This window comes from Telmatherina bonti (genome assembly GCF_933228915.1).
Source record: "Telmatherina bonti genome assembly, chromosome: 2".
Taxonomy (NCBI): domain Eukaryota; kingdom Metazoa; phylum Chordata; class Actinopteri; order Atheriniformes; family Telmatherinidae; genus Telmatherina; species Telmatherina bonti.
This window is the reverse complement of record NC_136620.1, coordinates 28,924,250-28,942,027: the sequence shown is the minus strand read 5'-3', so window position 1 is coordinate 28,942,027 and position 17,778 is coordinate 28,924,250. Positions and strand designations below refer to the sequence as shown.

The 17,778-nt window shown below is 39.9% G+C and overlaps 1 protein-coding gene across 1 annotated transcript in view; it reads right to left on the bottom strand.

Moving 5' to 3' along the window:
- Positions 1-1,287: 1,287 nt before the first annotated feature.
- megf11 (multiple EGF-like-domains 11) overlaps positions 1,288-17,778 on the bottom strand; it is a gene marked incomplete at its 3' end in the record, with an annotated part of 52,990 nt that continues 36,499 nt past the window's right edge. The window contains exons 10-24 of the mRNA XM_079253917.1: positions 16,592-16,712; positions 14,184-14,347; positions 13,957-14,059; positions 11,058-11,204; positions 9,549-9,683; positions 7,403-7,531; positions 6,679-6,807; positions 5,877-6,005; positions 5,619-5,747; positions 5,279-5,515; positions 4,943-5,109; positions 4,788-4,851; positions 2,580-2,624; positions 1,713-1,919; positions 1,288-1,463 (exon numbers count right to left, since the gene is read on the bottom strand). Coding sequence (XP_079110043.1) covers positions 1,288-1,463; positions 1,713-1,919; positions 2,580-2,624; positions 4,788-4,851; positions 4,943-5,109; positions 5,279-5,515; positions 5,619-5,747; positions 5,877-6,005; positions 6,679-6,807; positions 7,403-7,531; positions 9,549-9,683; positions 11,058-11,204; positions 13,957-14,059; positions 14,184-14,347; positions 16,592-16,712 — 2,082 coding nt within the window. The remainder of the gene's footprint in view (positions 1,464-1,712; positions 1,920-2,579; positions 2,625-4,787; positions 4,852-4,942; positions 5,110-5,278; positions 5,516-5,618; positions 5,748-5,876; positions 6,006-6,678; positions 6,808-7,402; positions 7,532-9,548; positions 9,684-11,057; positions 11,205-13,956; positions 14,060-14,183; positions 14,348-16,591; positions 16,713-17,778) is intronic.

Genomic DNA, 17,778 nt, shown 5'->3' with positions numbered 1-17,778 from the left:
TATGGTTACCTTTGAATGCTGCACAGCATATTTGTGGGACTTAATTGGTCAAATGAAATATTAATTTTATTCTACAATTTAACAGAGAGAGAAAGAGAGAGAACATTTCCAGTGACTTCAAAAACAGCTCACAAACTGACACTGCTAATCTCACAAGAAGATAAACTGTGTTTTATCTACATCAGTGGGTATCCATTATCTGATCATGCTCATCTTTTTTTTTTTTTTTTTATTCTAGTCACACTTATAAAAAAAAAAAGAAACATCATCAGTAATATAAATAAATATGTAAAGCAAAAACCTTTATAAATACAAAACATAAAAGTTCAAAGCAATCAAATCTTAACATCCAATATTCTAAAAATATAAACAAAGACATTTGCATGAAAAAATGTTTTCACATAGAAAACAACACATTATTGGAGCACTTCATCTGTGTTGGGGAAAAAAAATCCAAACTTTAGGCTTATTCTGTGTCTGTGACTCTCAGTAATGTAATAAATGCATGAACACCGATGACCTGAATACATGTCCTCATTTACAATAAAACTTAGCTTACAATAGTTTTAACTGTGAGATCATTACTAAATAACAGTGAACAGTGGATTATATTAGCTTTCTATCTATCCATGCTTTCTCTGACATTTCCTCCTTTTGCACAATCATTTGTCCGCTGCAGAGTAGAAGTGCCGAAGATCTTCATGTAGGCAGAACCGTGATGTGTTCCTGAATGCAATGAATATTCATACATTGTTTGTACATCATGAACCCACCTTGACATAGTCGAGGCTGCAATTCCCTCCTTCCTGTGCAGACAATCGCTCCTGTTTAGGGGATATTATAAACACTTGACTGCTCTTGAATAATAAACCTATATCATGGATAAAAATGAGCATGAGGATAGCTCTTTCTCTGTAAATAAAGTGTCCACTCAGTTCATGTATACTGCCCTTAGCAGTGTTTGGAACAATAACGTTCCACTTCAGGAGGTCCATAAACAGGCCAGGCAGCAGTTTGAGTGATCAGTTATTTAAGAAAATAAAATGGGTGAATGGTCGCTGGTGTGGGACACTCTTTCTTCCCCTCTCTCCTACTAGGCAACGGAAAGAGTGCAAGTGTGAGGGAGCCAAAGAGACCATCCAGAGGAGCTGCAGCTGTCTCTCCATTTCAAAATCTCAGTATCATGATCAAACGCACACAGAGACAAAGCAAAGGCCAATGGCTGAAAGTTGTTTTTTTATTTCAGCTGTTGGCACACCGTTGATGTGAAGTGGAGGTTGTGAACTCTTAGAGCAAGGAGCTGGGGCTTTCTGGGGGCGGTGGGGGTGTGTGTGTGGGGCTGTGACGCATAGGTAGAATGTCGTAGTGGGTTGGGATGTGGCTGCTGCAAGGAAGGCTGTAGGGGCTCTGGGAGAAGCCAGTGGCCATTCCATTGGGTCCCTGCAGGACGCTCACAGTTGGTTCTGTGATAGTTTAGGGAAGAAACAAGGGAGAAAAGTAGGAGGTAAGTTAGCTAGGCTGAAGACAAGGCATGCACAAGCTCAGGAAAAAAAAAGAGAAGAAATAACTTCATGCAACAAAGACCCAGGTCACATTTCCTCTTGGGGAAGCTTAAAAAGTTTGTACAGGAACACAGCGTGGGGTATTATCAGAGAGGCCATAAGCTGGAGGACCCTGCGGAGATCCCCACACCAGAGCAACAATGCACTCACCAACATCATAGACATTCCTGCTCACAGTGCCCAGGAGGGTGGCGGTGCCTCCAAAGGGCACTTCACGGTGGGAGGGGGATTTCATCTCCACATAGCTGCTCTCTGTGTGTTTGCAAGCAAGCCCTGGTGGGTCTCTAATGGTGGCGTATGGATTATCACTATTCAGAGAGCAGGAGCTGTTGCTACACATTGGGCTCTTGATGTAATCTGCAGTAGCCGCAAGACAAGGACATATTCAGTGTCAACAAAGACGATTGTCACAGACATATAATAGAGGCATTAATACTGGAATCTAAACAGATATCAGAGCGAGGAAAGGAGAATGGCAATGAAGCTCGTTGTCATTCTGAAGAAGTTGGACTTCCTTTGTCTCTGATGGGTGAGTAATGGTGGTATATAGTAATCAAAGTACAAAGGGGAGCGAATGGAAGGCTCATCTCATCCATAACAGTCTCATCAATCTGATAAGAGGGCTCATTAGAGACCACAGCGAACCTCTTCACACCCCTGGGTCTCTCACATTCACCACCAACTACGCAGTGTGGGAGACAAAGTGACGTATCGGGCACTGAGCCATTGACAGCAATTACTGTTAGAATAAAACCTCAGACCACCATGATCTTGTCCAAAGTTCAGTTTCCACATTAATCATAGACAATATATGGATGTGAGATTCTGGGTCATAAATATGGGAGTATTAGAAGTGGAAAAAACCCAAGTGGGAAAACTGGTACATGAGCTTTTATGCATGAAAGGATTTTATAATTATGGCGTTGGTGAAGCAGAACAGGATTACATATGCAAAATAACACCACAAACACACACACACACACACAAAGAATCTTTTCCTGTGGTTACTTAATTTACCTTTTCTTGAGCCTCTTTGCGTCTGTGCCTCACCCTGCTGAACATCTGAAGCAACACAAAAAGGCAAACATCTCATAAATTCCCTGAAAGTGTTAACGTTGACAGCTAATGTGTATGTTATATTTAGAGGAATATGAGCAAAGTGATGGCTTAGCTGTAATGGAAGTTTCATCTGCTTCCTATCCCTCAAGGCTTACAAGTTTACATCAATGAGGGGATGATGGGAAATTTGCCAAACAACACAAAATATGGAGGGAAGACAAGGCTGGTGTTATGGCTAACTTAGCTGATCACTTTTCATGATATAATTATAATAATAATAAGAATCAATCTGCTGCATGCTGGAACAAAAATGTGAAATGAAAAGATTGAGAAATACAATGTTATGTAAAGCATGACCAAGAATGAATTACAGGCAGTTATGTTTTTGCAGGGTGTTTGGCTAAAAAAGAAAAAAACAATCTATAATCTGCATGATTCTTTCTGAACAGTAATTCCTCCAGTTTGCACCATCACAAAGTATCATATTTAATACACAGTGGTTGGTCAAAGTATATGAACCCTTAAAATCTGCATGTATATGGCCTGAAACACTATCAGGTTTAAACATGAAATATCCTACACGTTGTTATTCATTTACAGAGAAAATGATCTTTTATTTAATTTAAATAACTTTTATCAGAGTCTGAGCTTCAAACACGTGTTTGAAAAAGTGTATTGTCGCAGAACAAAGAAGACTTCAGAGGGCCCAAGAAAAGTTGTTGATGCTTATCAGGCTAGAAAAGGTCATCAAGTTGTCTTTCAGTCACTTTGAATTTACCAATCCACAGTCAGACAGATCGTACAGAAATGTAAAACTATTCTAAAATATTCATAGATCAAACAGCTTTATGGACAAACCCGGAAAAACCTTCAAATAACTGCCCTGTCTCACATAAGTTAATGTAGTTGTTCATGAGTCCAGCTGGTTTAAATTAGTATTGTTATGTTTAGAGCAAGAAAACACATCTTTGGAACACAAAGACCATCTCTGATATGCTAGATATGGTGGTGATAGTTCTGTTGCATCTGGCATGCCTGGTGGTTTGAAGTGCACCCGTAACCTATGAAGGAAAATATTCTTTCTATGATGTGAAACTCAAGAGACATTGTTTCAAGCGACAGGACAATGTTCCAAGGACATGAGTCATTCTGCCAAACAAGACTGAAGTTAATTATTGAAAATGGCAAAGTCAAAGTATTGCCCTTTTTTCAACAGAGTTGTTGAAGGACACAAAGCCAGCAGTGCATGTGAGGAAATTCATCCATTTCCATGTGTAAAATAACTTTTATACATAAGATTTGACTTACATTAATTCACAATTATGTGTGGTACTCCTCAACAACTGCTGAAAATACTTCATCATTATTGTTGGACAACTAGTCACACTAAGTATTGTGATCAAAGGTCGAGGTACTTCTCTTACTTTTTTAAGATAAACTTTAGGACATATTTTAACATCCCATTATTCAAGGCCATATTTATGAAGAAGGCCACAGTGATACACAGAGTTGTAGCTCAGATACCCCCTCTTGCATGATTATTAATGTAGAGTACCTTTCAAAAATTATATCATACAAATGAAAGATGCGTTGATATAACTTATGGCAACTCCGTTTTCTGCATTTTTAATCATTTGTTTGCATGCACTCCAGTGCACGTATTTCCCACTGAATGGTTGCCAACTGGATAAGTTACAGCTGTCACACACACATATAGACAAATAAATCTTTGAATTTGCTTACAGATGCAGTTTAGAATGTAAAATACCATTTATGAAATGTCAGTATGTTAATTAGAAATGCACAGACTTAATTTTCTGCAATTCTTCCTCTAAGACTGCAGATTTTGACCCAGTGTAAGACATCATTTCCACTGGGGGAAGAAAAGGAGGAATAATGAGCTCATAGTGACCCCTGTTCATCTTCGCACCAGTCCTGTCTCTGTCCCACCCGCATATCATCAAAACCAGAGCAAAGGTTATGCTTAACAAGAGACCCCTGGTTCATCTTCATTCACAGCAGCCTTGTTCCAATAAAAGGTCTGCACGCACATGTCTATGCCCTTGAATCTGCAGTTTTGCCCATTTTTGTTCACAAGACCAGATTCAACCTGCACGTCATGTGACATGATTTGGCTAAAAAAAAAAGAAAGAGAGTTTAACTGACCTATGTCATTGAGGTTGCTGTAGGCTCTCCATTCAGAGCCATTTCTGCTTTTCAGGGTGCTTGACTGTGAAAAGAAGAATATAATTGGTTGCCGTTCCTGTGTGTGTTTTTAAGAAGTGAAATACTGTGTGAACACATTTGCTGAATGGCCGTACTTTGAGTGTCAGGGTGCCATCCAGGTTACTGGAAATGGTTGAAACAACATTACACTGAGCCACAGTGTGATAACTGGGGTTGGAGAAGCACTGGCCACCGCTGCTGCTGTTCTGACTTTGAGAGATCTCAGAACCACTGGTCCTCATCGCTACAGTGCTGCCACACTCTGAGAGGTTTACAAGTTGAGAGGTTTAAAAGATGTGTCACATGTTACAGTAAATGGAAGCAAGTACAATAACATTTAATTGTTTTGAATTGTTTTGACAATGTGCAAGGTCTATGATCAATACGGAGAATTATATCGCCATAGCATCGTAGACTCTGAAATATCTTACCAGAAAGAGAGTAGTCAGTATTGCTAATATGTGTTGCCTGTGTGTAGGAAACACTGGGCTGGATCTCATGACCCTTGTCTCTCTGCCTCTGTCTGTACCACACAAACAGACTAAGCATGGCCATGATGATGAGGAGGAGAAAGATGATTCCCATGACAGCCCCGGCAGACTGGCGCTCTGAGCCTCGTGCTGGGCTAATCTTAGTGTATGGGTTGAGCTCCTCCATCATCAGAGCTGCTACACAGAAAACAAAGAGAGTGGGTCATTTAAACAGTGTGTAAACATCTGTGTTTGAGTGACAATGTGCCACACATTTTCAACCAGCTCCGTCACCTCTCACCTTGATCACAGCGGATGCCTTTATATCCCGAGCTGCAGTAGCAGGTTCCAGTCACATAGTCGCAGGTAGCATTGTTCAGGCACTCACACAGCTGCTGGCAACCATATCCAAATGTACCAGCAGGACACTCTGCATATTAGAGAGGCGCATTACTAAATCCATCACAATTAAACCACTTACTGACCATGAGCCAAAGTGTTTAGAGAACACACACAGGGTAATTTTACTCAGGGTAAAAATATGTTGGATCTACTCAACTCTGCTCACAGCTCGTCCCGATGAAACCTGTTCGGCAAGCACACTGGCCAGTGATGTGGTCGCAGTCTGCGCCGTTCTGGCAGCGACAGACTTCAGCGCAGTCCCTGCCGTAGAACCCTGAAGGACAGCCTGGGACAGAAATGTATAAAAATGTCGGGATGGGACGGGTGGAGAAAAGGAGGAGAAGGGAGGACAACATAAAGAGTCAAGGTCATATCGCATGGGAACAAGAAAATCAATACAACTCAATGTCTCTGCTGCATACTCAATAAGGGACTATGTGAATGAATGGAAATGAAAGATTTCCTGCTTCAGCAGAAAATCTAGTTATGTTGTTAACATAAGCCAGAGGAGAAAAAAGAAAAGGACAATGGCAAGACTCTACGTGACAAAAAAAAAAAGAGAAAACAGATGAAACAAATGACATTTTCATGCACAATAGCAGAAGCTTGAAACAAAAACACAGTACTGAGTAAACCCTTGGGGTAATCAATAATGGAATTTGAATTACTGGTATGATGTTGATGATCTGCACTATTGCCGATTTAATGACTGGAATATATAATGAGCAAAATGATGAAGTGACCATTAGCTTCAGTGTGATGTTACTTTCCTAAGAGTAAAAGGAAATAAATAATGAATAAATAAATAAATAAATAAATGAATAAAACAACATTTCAAATGAGGTCATCCAGTTTAACAAGAGTCTAACAAAAAGTTCTTTTGTTTTCATTTACTGCAGTTCTGCTAGATGGCCAGTAGATGCCACTGTGTGTCCATTAAGTGGGCGGGTGAAACTCACGTTGTGTGCAGTAGAGACCGGTCCAGCCAGGGCTGCACCTGCATTCCCCGTCATAGGCACTGCACTGGGCTCCGTTGTGACAGTTACACGAGTTGAGACAATCAGGGCCCCAGTGCCCAGAGGGACAGGCTGCAGACGCCAGAGACACAGTCAGGCTCATGGTCACACAAACTCTCTTATACTTACCCCAAGACATGCACATGTTAAGCACTGAACACTTGTTTGAGGGAAAGTCAGTTCTCCACATAATCATACAAAACATTACATGGAATATTTTGACAACTCCCAGCAGAAAATCCAGAGTGATCATTACCCTCCACCCTCCTGCATCTTGCATTATATGAGCAGACATGTGTGTCAGGTTGAATATCTGTTGAGGATTATCCATTGCTTCGGATGTTATTTTTACTCTAAGCACTGAACATGCACACACACAAAATACTCATCAATTTCCCATGGCGTGGCGGCTCGAAGTTGTGTTAATGATCTTTGGCCTACGGTGCACTAAATCAAAGAGCATAATGTATTACAATAACCATTTAAGCAAGCTATGTGTTTTACATCATCTGGGGCCGAGGGCAGTTCTTGTGTATGCGTAGGGTCATGAAAATTACTAATGTGTATAAAGGTAATTGTGAGAGATAAAATAGGGGTTGGAAACAGACAATGAGTGGGTGAATTATGGGAAACCCAGAAAATTAAGAATGAACGAGTGAAGCCATACCCTGAGAGCAATCCTCTCCTATCCAGCCTGGGAAACATTGGCAGGAGCCATCAATGGGGTTGCAGGTGCCATTGTTGGTGCAGAGGCAGATTTCAGCACAGGCCCTCCCATACCTACCATTTTGGCAGACTGCAAAACAGCAGAGAAAACAAAACAAAGAAACAAATCACTTTCCAAATCAAACCTGTTTACTACAACCATTAACCAGTAAAAACCATTAACACTATGACATCAAACTTGGGCGCATTACAAGACACATTTACACAAACAAACTGACAGGTGGAACATTTCCTTTAATGGATGATATATTGTTCTATATGAGTGGACATGAAGGGAATTGATCTGTTTAGACAACAAGAGGAGTCAATTGCTGCCTCCTGTGGCACATTTGCCCTATTTCCACCCACTGGAGTGGAATGAATGATGCACCACAGAATTAAAATAGACCATGTACACAGACCACTGTATACATATTTTATGAAATTAATATTTCAATGCACTCCGACACTCTTCCATAAAAGATATCATTTCCAGTGAAACCACCATTGTGTTTTTTGGGAAGACAACAGGATATTTGTACCAAGGTGTATCCAACCGTCGTCCAGAAGCTGCAGCTGTAGCAGATAGATTAAAGGTCTCATATAAACAGAAAAGCCCAGTATTGGAATTATCTGATAAGGTGGCTCACTGTGAAAAGGATGGGTCGGACTCATTTTCATGTGCGGTGATTTTAATGATTTCATTTCAGCTGCTTTTCCCTCTTCATGAGAGCACTTTCAAGCTCCTTCAAGCAGGTTGTCATTAAGCCTTGAGGTTGGCTCCCCCATGCTGCTTCGGGGGATTCAAGCCTCAACTCGCAAGGAGAGCTTCATTAGGCTGGGACTTTGTGTGCTGGACGGAGGACAAGTGAGGACGCCGATGGGGCTCAACAAGAGGAGAATGTGCTTGTTGTCGGCCACCTTCGTCCCTCGCCGCCGAACGCCTGCTCAACAGTAATTATATCCATGACAAATTAGGACTGGCTCTCATCTTTACTTTTCTCGTTTCCTTCAGCTGAGCTATTAAACTTTTATTTATAAGACACTGCTCAAAGCCATGAAAGAGAATTCAAAAATCCCCATAGCCTTTTCTGTAATTTATTTGAAAAAAAATGGTAAATTATAAGAAGTAAAAATCTACAGCAAGCTTGAATGTAGGATTCTTGTTTAATGCAGATTTTTGCTGCATTTTATGGTCAAAGAAGTGCTGCTAACAATCCAAATATAGCAACTTTGGTCACACAAATTAGCTGGTTTTAAGCTCTGAATATTTAGTTCTAAAGCGAGACAACAGGGAGAGGAAAACGAAAACACGCCTATACACTAAAACTATTAAATGTGTTGACACAAATTATTTAAATACAGCTTAGATTTTAAACTCTTTATACGTTTCCTTTAAATCTTCTTGTTATTAACACTTGAGATACAGCAAAACTAATTTAAAACAAAATGGCTCAGAAAGCCTTTGGTGTGATGAAATTACTCGTGACTTTTTTAAGTGTAACATCGAAATCCAACATGTTTTTGCTGAAGCAAGGAGCATCAAGAAAGTAGAATCATTTCAGATGTTTCAACACAACAAGGTGTTTTATGTAATTAAATCATCTACAAGCAATAAACAAAAGACAGGTTTCCTTGAAATTAGAATTAACAAGAGGAGCAGATGTGCACGAGTTGCCTCTTTGCCTTTGTACATTTATGAAAAGCAAATCACATGCAGCTCTCTGAATTAGGCAGAGGGACAGAAATGTTACGCAATGCATTCTTTGTCTCAAAAAGTAGGTCTCAGCAGTTTTAAAGTTTCTGTTGAAGCTAATATATTTAGTAATTATTTCCATTTTTTTGCATGGAAAAAACTAATACTGGTAATTATTTATGGTTTGACATCAAAGATACCAGTGGGGTGTGAGGGGGTCAACTGCAGGCCATTTGCTAATCCAATTGGGGTCAGTGCATGGAAATGAACCCTTAATATGTTATTGGGTATAAGCATCAATATGTTTGATTTGTTTCCTATAACAGCAAAAAGTAGAACTTTATGGTGAAAAGATTTGGCAGTAAGTGAAACAGAAAGAGAAAGTCAAAAGGATAAAAGAAAGGCTACTTGCCTTGGTTGCACAAAGGGCCTGAGAAGCCAGACAGGCACTCACAATGGCCAGTAACATGATGGCACGGCCCGGTGCTGTGCACGCACTGCGGACAGGACTGGCTGCAGCGTTGCCCATAGAACCCAGGAGAGCAGACTAAAACCAGTGAAGCAAAGCGTGACGGGGGAGAAGAGGGAATCAGTCACCAATGTTGGATGGAACAAGAGGTATATAATTATGAGACACACAATGACAAGAGTGATCAAGGGAGTAGCGAAAAATCAAGGCCAGAGGAAATATAGCAGAAGAGACAAGGAGAGACAGCAAAGGGAGGGTGAGAGCAGAAAAGTCAGTCATTATTGTAATCACTGCCATTTTATCTGCAGCCACTGACGGAATAGTAAAAGAGTTAAGAAAACTGTGAAAGTCTGTTTAATGTCAAATCTTAAGTGTAGCTTTATATTCTGATTATGTCAGGAAATACATGACTGTGTGTTAATAATGCAGATTTTATTTAAAAAAAAAATAGAAAAAGAAAAAAGTAAACCAGCAGAGACTGGTATAAAGGTTTTTTTTTTTTTTTTTTTTTTTTTTTTTTTTTTTTTACAAACAAGATTATCAACAGGACTGTTATGATAAGAAGCTGCAATTGATACTAAATAGTCAAACATATCTATTGTCATTTAGGAAGATTTTTCCTCCAATATCACTATTCTCATGAGAACATTTTTTTATTTTTTGTTTTATTTAATGGATACTTTTTAAAAAATGACAAATGTCGCGACTATGGCAACCATTGAAAATGAACTCTACCCAGTGGGTTCAGATTTTATTTGAAGCACCAGGTGGGATACATTTTTATCACCCTCTGGAGAGGCATTTAATCCCTCAATTAAATGTTCACTGAAAAAAGAGAGAGAAAAATAAAACACAAAACAAAGCACACACACACATATACACACAAAAACTGCTGTTATGAGGTTTTAACCTGACGAGTAAATTACCTGTGCAAATATTGAATTTGTTGGAGTAATCATTTCACCCAAGCAAACACGCACACACATATACAGCTTGTTCAAGTTTCTCTCTTATATTCCACTCAAATTGATGTTTACAGGTTTGTGACTGAATTTTGCTCCTAATCAGTGAACCCCTCACTTGAGAGCGGCTTCAGACAGACTCCTTTCAGAAACCAGAGCTGGCGCTCCCAGCGAGCATGCCCACTGATGAGCCTCAGGCGAGGACTGCAAGTCTCCCACTGTGAGCTGGTTGTTAAGGACAGTGTAGGAGGATGTGGAGTGTGTTTATGTGTGTGTGTGTCTGTGTGTGTCTGGGGGATGCCGTAGGGGTGATTAAGTGATAGCTGTGATGAAGGATTTACACTCAAACCATTATGACCGACAGCTGAGTGCCTCTCCTCAGTTGGCAGAGGCTTTAACAATTCTTCAAAGATCAAAACAAGGTCAGTGCTGTGATAGAGTTTGTTACTGCGCTGAGCTCAGAGTCAGACGGTTCTTTCTGCAGGCTTACTTCTTTTGCACGAGGTCCCTCTGTATCCAGGTGCACACACACATGTGCCATCCTCGGGAGAGCAGGACCCTCCGTTCTGACAGGAACAGCTGACGGAACAGTTGGGTCCCCAGAAGCCTTGTAGGCACACATTATCACAGTGGATTCCTGCAGGCACATTAGCAAAACAAATATTCAGTGACTGCACACTAAGAAGGCAGAATACTGGTATGCTCAAATGCTCCAAAGAGGGTGCCATCTGTAAAAAATACACCAAAACCGGGTAATATTCACGATGCCTGCTCTTAACTTATCTCTGCAGGTTTATTCAACTGGCATGAATCCTCAACTGGTTTTAGTTTTGAATAAAGTACTTGAAATGTTTGTTTTTTTTGTCTTTTTATAGCTTTTCTAGCTCACACCATCTTTTTACACTTCATTTCTCCTTTCCAAATGTATTTTATATTTGATCTGACTGAGGCTCCTTGCCAGTGCACTGTGTTGATTAACAGGGTTGGGCCTCCAGAGAGCCTGAGCTAGTCTCCCATTCTCTTTCAGTAAAGCTGGGGTTGTGTACAGAGCTGAGGGGGAGGTACTCAGGCTACAAGAGCACAGTCTGAAAGTGTCACAGTGTGTTTGGTGCAGCTCCAGCCAACAATTGAAAAACACTGCATCCACACAGGGTTCTCACTGTGCACATGAATGCATTAGCACATCCATCAGAGCAGTACGTTTTTTCTCAGCCTTTCAGAAAAGTGGGATGAAAGGAGAAAAGTCGCTCATAGTCGACTACATACAGACAAGGAGCTTTATGAAATGTAATGTACTGTATATCAATGCCGCTGCACATGTACACACTTTGTCACACTCTTACATGCGTGCATGTAAACTCTGCAACCTCCTGAGCACATCCACATTTGAAGACTCATTTGAAATTTCCTTTGAATGAGAATATCTGAGAAAGGTGTAGCCATTAAAGCAACGTTAGTGCAGTACCTTTGAATTAAACCCAGACTAAACTCTAGGGACTAATGTTACACACTAACCACAGCACCTTAGAGCAGGCAAGGAGGAGGAAAGAAGAGGAAAGGAGAGGAAATGTTGGTACTGATGTGGTGTGATTTAGTCGGGAGCGAGGCCATGGACATCAAAAGGAGGGCAAGGCATGTGAGGGTGTTTGAGGTTCTGCTAGGCCAGCCAGAAAAAAAAAAAAACCTGTGACTGCCTTTACTGTAGAAAATGAATGCAGACAGAGTATCACATTTCTCAGTCTAATGGTGACAAACAGAGAGGCTGTGGATGTCTTGTGAGAGAGAAAAAGTAGGAGCAAGAAAAGCCTGAATTGAAGTGCCTTCAAAGGAGGCTCTTTGCTGCAAAGTGCCAGAGGTTCCAGTATCCAATTTGTACAAAGGGAGCATAGAAAAGCAAACCTCTCTTTCCCTTTTTTAGCTTTTGCTCTTAGTCCATATAAGCACACACTCACATTACCTGCTTTATGACATGGACTAGGGTTTCTTGAAGTGAAAGGCGAAGCCCTTTTTAACGTGGAGCAGCGTGAAGCCCTAACATCACGTCTTGTTAAAGAACTCTTTAAAATTTTGTTGGCTGATGTCAGGCTTACAACAACTCAGCAATATCTGTGTAGGTCAAGACAGCTTAGCCACTTGCATGTATACACTCCTAAAACTAAGCTTCTTCATAATCCATGCAAACTATAACATCAATAGAAAGTTGACAGGTGGGAGGCCATAGCCTAAACCAAGTTGAGTCAGTGTTCATATGACAGTAGAAAACAGCACTAGACTTTCTGTAAATAGCCACTTTATTCCATCCCTGACTTTGTCCCACGATGATTCCCATACAGTCTTCTCCTTCACGATTCAAGTATGCATGTGTGTGTTTGTGCGACCCACTGGGCTGCACACTGCCCCCAGACCTGCACCCTGGTGACTCAATTAAGGCTGACAGATGGTCCCGACCTGTGCAGGATTCAGAGCATGATAGGCCCGTTTTTGCCGGCTCTGTTCTTGGAGCTAATAAAACCTACATTGTTTCCCAGAATAAATGCCTTAAGCTCAAGAGGCTGAGTGGAGTGGGCTGGTGAGAGCTCATAGACTTGACCTTTCCTCCTGAATCTTTTCCCTCCCAGACTGCACCTCTCTACATGGGCTCAGAGTGCTGGTCCTCTGCTGGCCGCCGATATTTGATATTCAGATATGACGTTTCATTTTTGAGCATAAAGATCCTTGCCCTTCCTGTGACATTCACACCACCACCTCATTTTATGTCAGCAAAGGATTTAAATGACAAGAACTGACATATATGTCTATGTAAGTATTCAGATTAATGGAGAATCAAAGTTCATATGGAGGACCCGTGATGAGAACGAAAGAGTGAATCCGCTGATGATTAAATGTGGCAATAGATTCAGTAAGACTTCAAATAAACCAACTTCGCTTAATGAACAGAATGAAAAAATAAAAATATCACAGCCAAGAATTAAAAAATTTAAAAAAATTCTGGGCCAGTCATTTGATTCAGTCTTCAAACATTTATCTGATGATTTAGTTCAGTCATTGTGCAAAACCATTAAGCATGACTGCATACCAGCAGCCACTTTACCAGCCAAGAAAATTAATTCAGAGCTCAGTTCCCATTCCACTACCCCACCAGCTCAGTCGAAAAACAAACTAAACATTTAATTAAAGAAACACAGCTTAGAATTCTGTAAACATACTGTATAACACAAAACATCAATGCCTATGCATATTTTCCTGTTTTGATAAATTAGTGTGCCTGACTAGCATCTCATAGATTTGATTTATGGCTGATGAGGAAAACAAATGTATACAGTTCTAAACTCTGAGACTATTTCCGCTCCAGAAAGAAGCCTTCTCTGATTACTGATGGAGTAACAAACCTGTCCATCCAGGATAGCAGCGACAGTAGCCAGTCACGGGATCACAACCATCGGCGTGGTGGCAGTCACAGCGTTCACGACACTCCAACCCATAGGTCCCATCCTGGAAGTAACAGAAACTACAGCTTAAAAAGCAACACATGCAGCCACAACAGGTTCCAGGATGATCCAAAATACTCAAGACCCACAGGGCTTTTGCTGCACATCCCTTTTTAGAAAAGACTTACGGGGCAGGACTCGTCACAGTGCTCTCCCCTCCACCCAGGTGAACAGGAACAGGTGCCATCTACTGGGTCACATGCAGCTCCACTGGCACACAAGCAAGTATGATTACAGCCTAGACCCCACGTGCCACTGGAACAAAGGATGGAGCAGTCCGCACCCTGCCAGCCTTGGGTAGCGGAGAGCAGAGACACATCAGTTAACTTTATTAAATGTAGTTTTCATTCACAAAGCTGTGGTATGTGATGAGACAAAAAGAACAAATCCTCTGAGCATGAATGTTTTATACAATGTTGTGTTTAAAACATGTCTATTAGGAATTAAGCCCTCAAGATAAATCTGTATTTAGGGGAGAAAATACTTGAAATAAACAAGGAATAGATGACTAATGTTTGCAGCCATTATAGTTGTGCAAGTAAAGGGGGAAGAAAGTGGAGTTGTCTGACCTAGGTGTTAAAAAAAGGTACCTGGTAACAGTTGCCTCTACCCATGAAGACTTATGGTGTAGCACCACCCTCCAGACCCTTTTACCCTCTTTTAAATGGTTTTAATGTGCTAATATGTTACAGGGTTACAGTTTAAACAGGAAACTTTGAAAACTAGTCATTTACAATTTTGGTAAATCCGGTGCGAAAGATTACCGTAATGTCAAATTTAAGCATATTGTGATTTTATAAGATAGTAGAGTTTTAAGCATAGAAAGTAATTGTATTGCAAGATGCTTACACAAAAAAGTCACATGTCAATTCAACAACTGCTCCTAATGAAAAATAAATAAAACACAAACAGGCTGAGCAAATTATGAGACTCGGAAGTTTGCACATCATCATTTTAATATCTTAAAAGCAAGCACAATGAAAAATGTGGATCTAACTAAGAATTGTGGATGTGAACTGCAGACACTGTGTGCCAGAACAGCAGCAGTTATCAATCACAAGGTACTTCTGCCCAAAAGCCTTTAATGTGGCATCCATTGCACTCTAAATGGACCAATAATGTGCAAAATGTACTCTGTGCATCGACAATTTGCAGCTTGAAATTGAGATCAAAAACTCAAAAGGTATATTTTACTGAGGACCTTCATTTTAACAAGTAGGATAACATTCTTTCAAGAGTTTTTGTTTTTTAGTTTGTTGTGTTTTGCTTTCTTAAATATCATATATCTTTTTCCTTGCAATCAGAGGAACCATGGGACAGTATACAACAACTTTATGGGTCCTATACAGTATACTTTCCAGGAGGTGCAACCATCTTGTTTATATGTTTGGTCATTTTTAACTATAAATAGAACTTATTCTCTTGTCATCTAAGTATAACTTCAAATGAAGAATTATTGTGTGAGAACCAATGTTTTCACTGTATTTCTCCACTAGTATATTCAGTGTTTACTTTGTCACCTTGTTATACATGCTCAGTGTGTTCAAAGCAACCACACTGGTTGACCTTCAACAACTACTGTGTGAATGGAAAGCCATCCCACAGTTAAATGTAGCAAATCTGGTGACCAGTATCAACAGGAGGAATCAAGTTGTCATGGCTATGTATGGATCTTCCACGCATTACTGAGGTCATAGACAGCGTAATGTGAATAAAGAGTAAAAATGGGCAATTTTTGTAACATTTCCCTCCTTACTATAGAGTGCAATCATTCAATCACAAAACAGCTCAAAACACGAGTGACTACTAACCCAGTACTGCAGAAAATTAAGTCAGTATTTGGGAGCGCTGGCAAAACATTTAGCTGTGTTGCTGATTCAGCAGAAACATGACTCTTACAAGATATGCCTCATTGTGAATATGACTAATCAGGATTTCCAATTATTTATAATACAACACCAAATATTAAATAATTTACTTGTTTACATGCTGATTTCATAGTTTGAAAAAGTAAAACATAATTTTTATGTTAGATGTAAGTGATATAATATCATAGCCCAGGATTATAAATCTAATGTGTAAGCCAGATAAGTATCATCAACAATGATGCATTTATGATTGTCACCTTACTGCCCCTTCACAAGCAATATAAATAGCTTATGTCAGTGTTTCTGTCCTATATATTTATCTAATTTAACTGTCCCAACATATCTGAAATGAATGGGTCACATTTAATGAAGAGTTGATGGCCCATTTGAAAATATAAGAGAAACATGCTATCTAAGACTGGAAAAAGCAACTTATTTACTGAACTAAAAAGGGGACATACAATAAATGAAGGGCGAAGACCAGCTGGCAGTTCTGATACAAAACATACAGAAGGTTAAACCATATGTACAGGTTGTATTGTTAAAAAATGTTAATTCTTGTGAAAATTCTACATCTCAGATCAAACATTGTTCTGTATACTCAGTGCAGGGCCCCTCTAACATAAAGAGGTTGCTTTGATCTCTCAGCATGAGTCAATTATTCTTACCTTCCCTGCAGATGCAGGAACCATCGATCGGTGAGCAGGATGCATGATTGTGGCAGGAGCAGGTAAACATGCAGTTTGGTCCATATAGACCAGGTGGACATACTATAGCACAATCCTCACCCTGAGAAGGAAACAATGCAAAGTTGTCAGACAAAGATATTGTAGTGAATGCTAAATTGGGCTTACCTTAGTTAGGAATAAAGGTTACAGCCAAAAATAGAGAGATTTCACAACATTGTTTAATAGCTTACTGTTAGATCACTTACACTGTATCTGCACACAGAAAGGGAGCAAACTAACTTTAAATTGTAAGTGGAGTCCAAGGAAAAAGGCCACACTTTATCACTTCAAGCTATTGCTTCCTAGCACCCAATTATGTACTCTATATATTCTGACAGCACCCACTCCCAGCCATGCTTTTTGCAGACCTGTTTCAGTCGATCTGAATTTCTCTCAAGATCTCTCTGTTTAAAGAGATTCTCCTCTCTACCTAGGAGAAACTGGCAACACTCCAAGCCCAGAGGTCCTCATCCATCCTCCTGCAACCAAGCAGTGACCAAATCTGCCCTCAGTCTACACATCTTCACTTCATTAATACAACCATTTCTGTTCTCAATATACTTCAATTACTTTAGCTGTGGTCGCTGCCTTGTGAAACAACTTGCAGAAGATGCAGGGTATATATTAACTTGTATTCTGCAAGAACTGTCCAATTCTGACACTGTTGAATTTACTAAAATAAACTGAGACAACAGCAGCTTATATGAAGTTGAAAGCTGCTGTTTGGAATCAGTGAGTTAGAAGAAATGTCCTTATGGTGATGCCTGATTCCTGGATGTTTATTTGCATTTCAGATTGTTACATTTGTCAGAAGATTAGAACAATGAATCAAAAATGTGTGTTCTATCTGTGCTCACCTTACACTGTGTTATGTCTCAAAAGAACAATTCTTTTGAAATTAAAATGTAAAAAATGTAAAATTTTATTCATGTATTTTATGCAAAGTGACTGGGTTTCTATCTGGAGCCATATCTCTTCTTTTCTTTTGGTTGCATGATTCTTGCAGGATTTTTAGAATCACATTTATGAGAAAACACATCTCATTGCCAAAAAAAGGGGTGTGGACAAGTTGGTGACCAACACTGGAAGTGACAAGCTGACAAGTCAACAATAACTGCTTCTAAAGC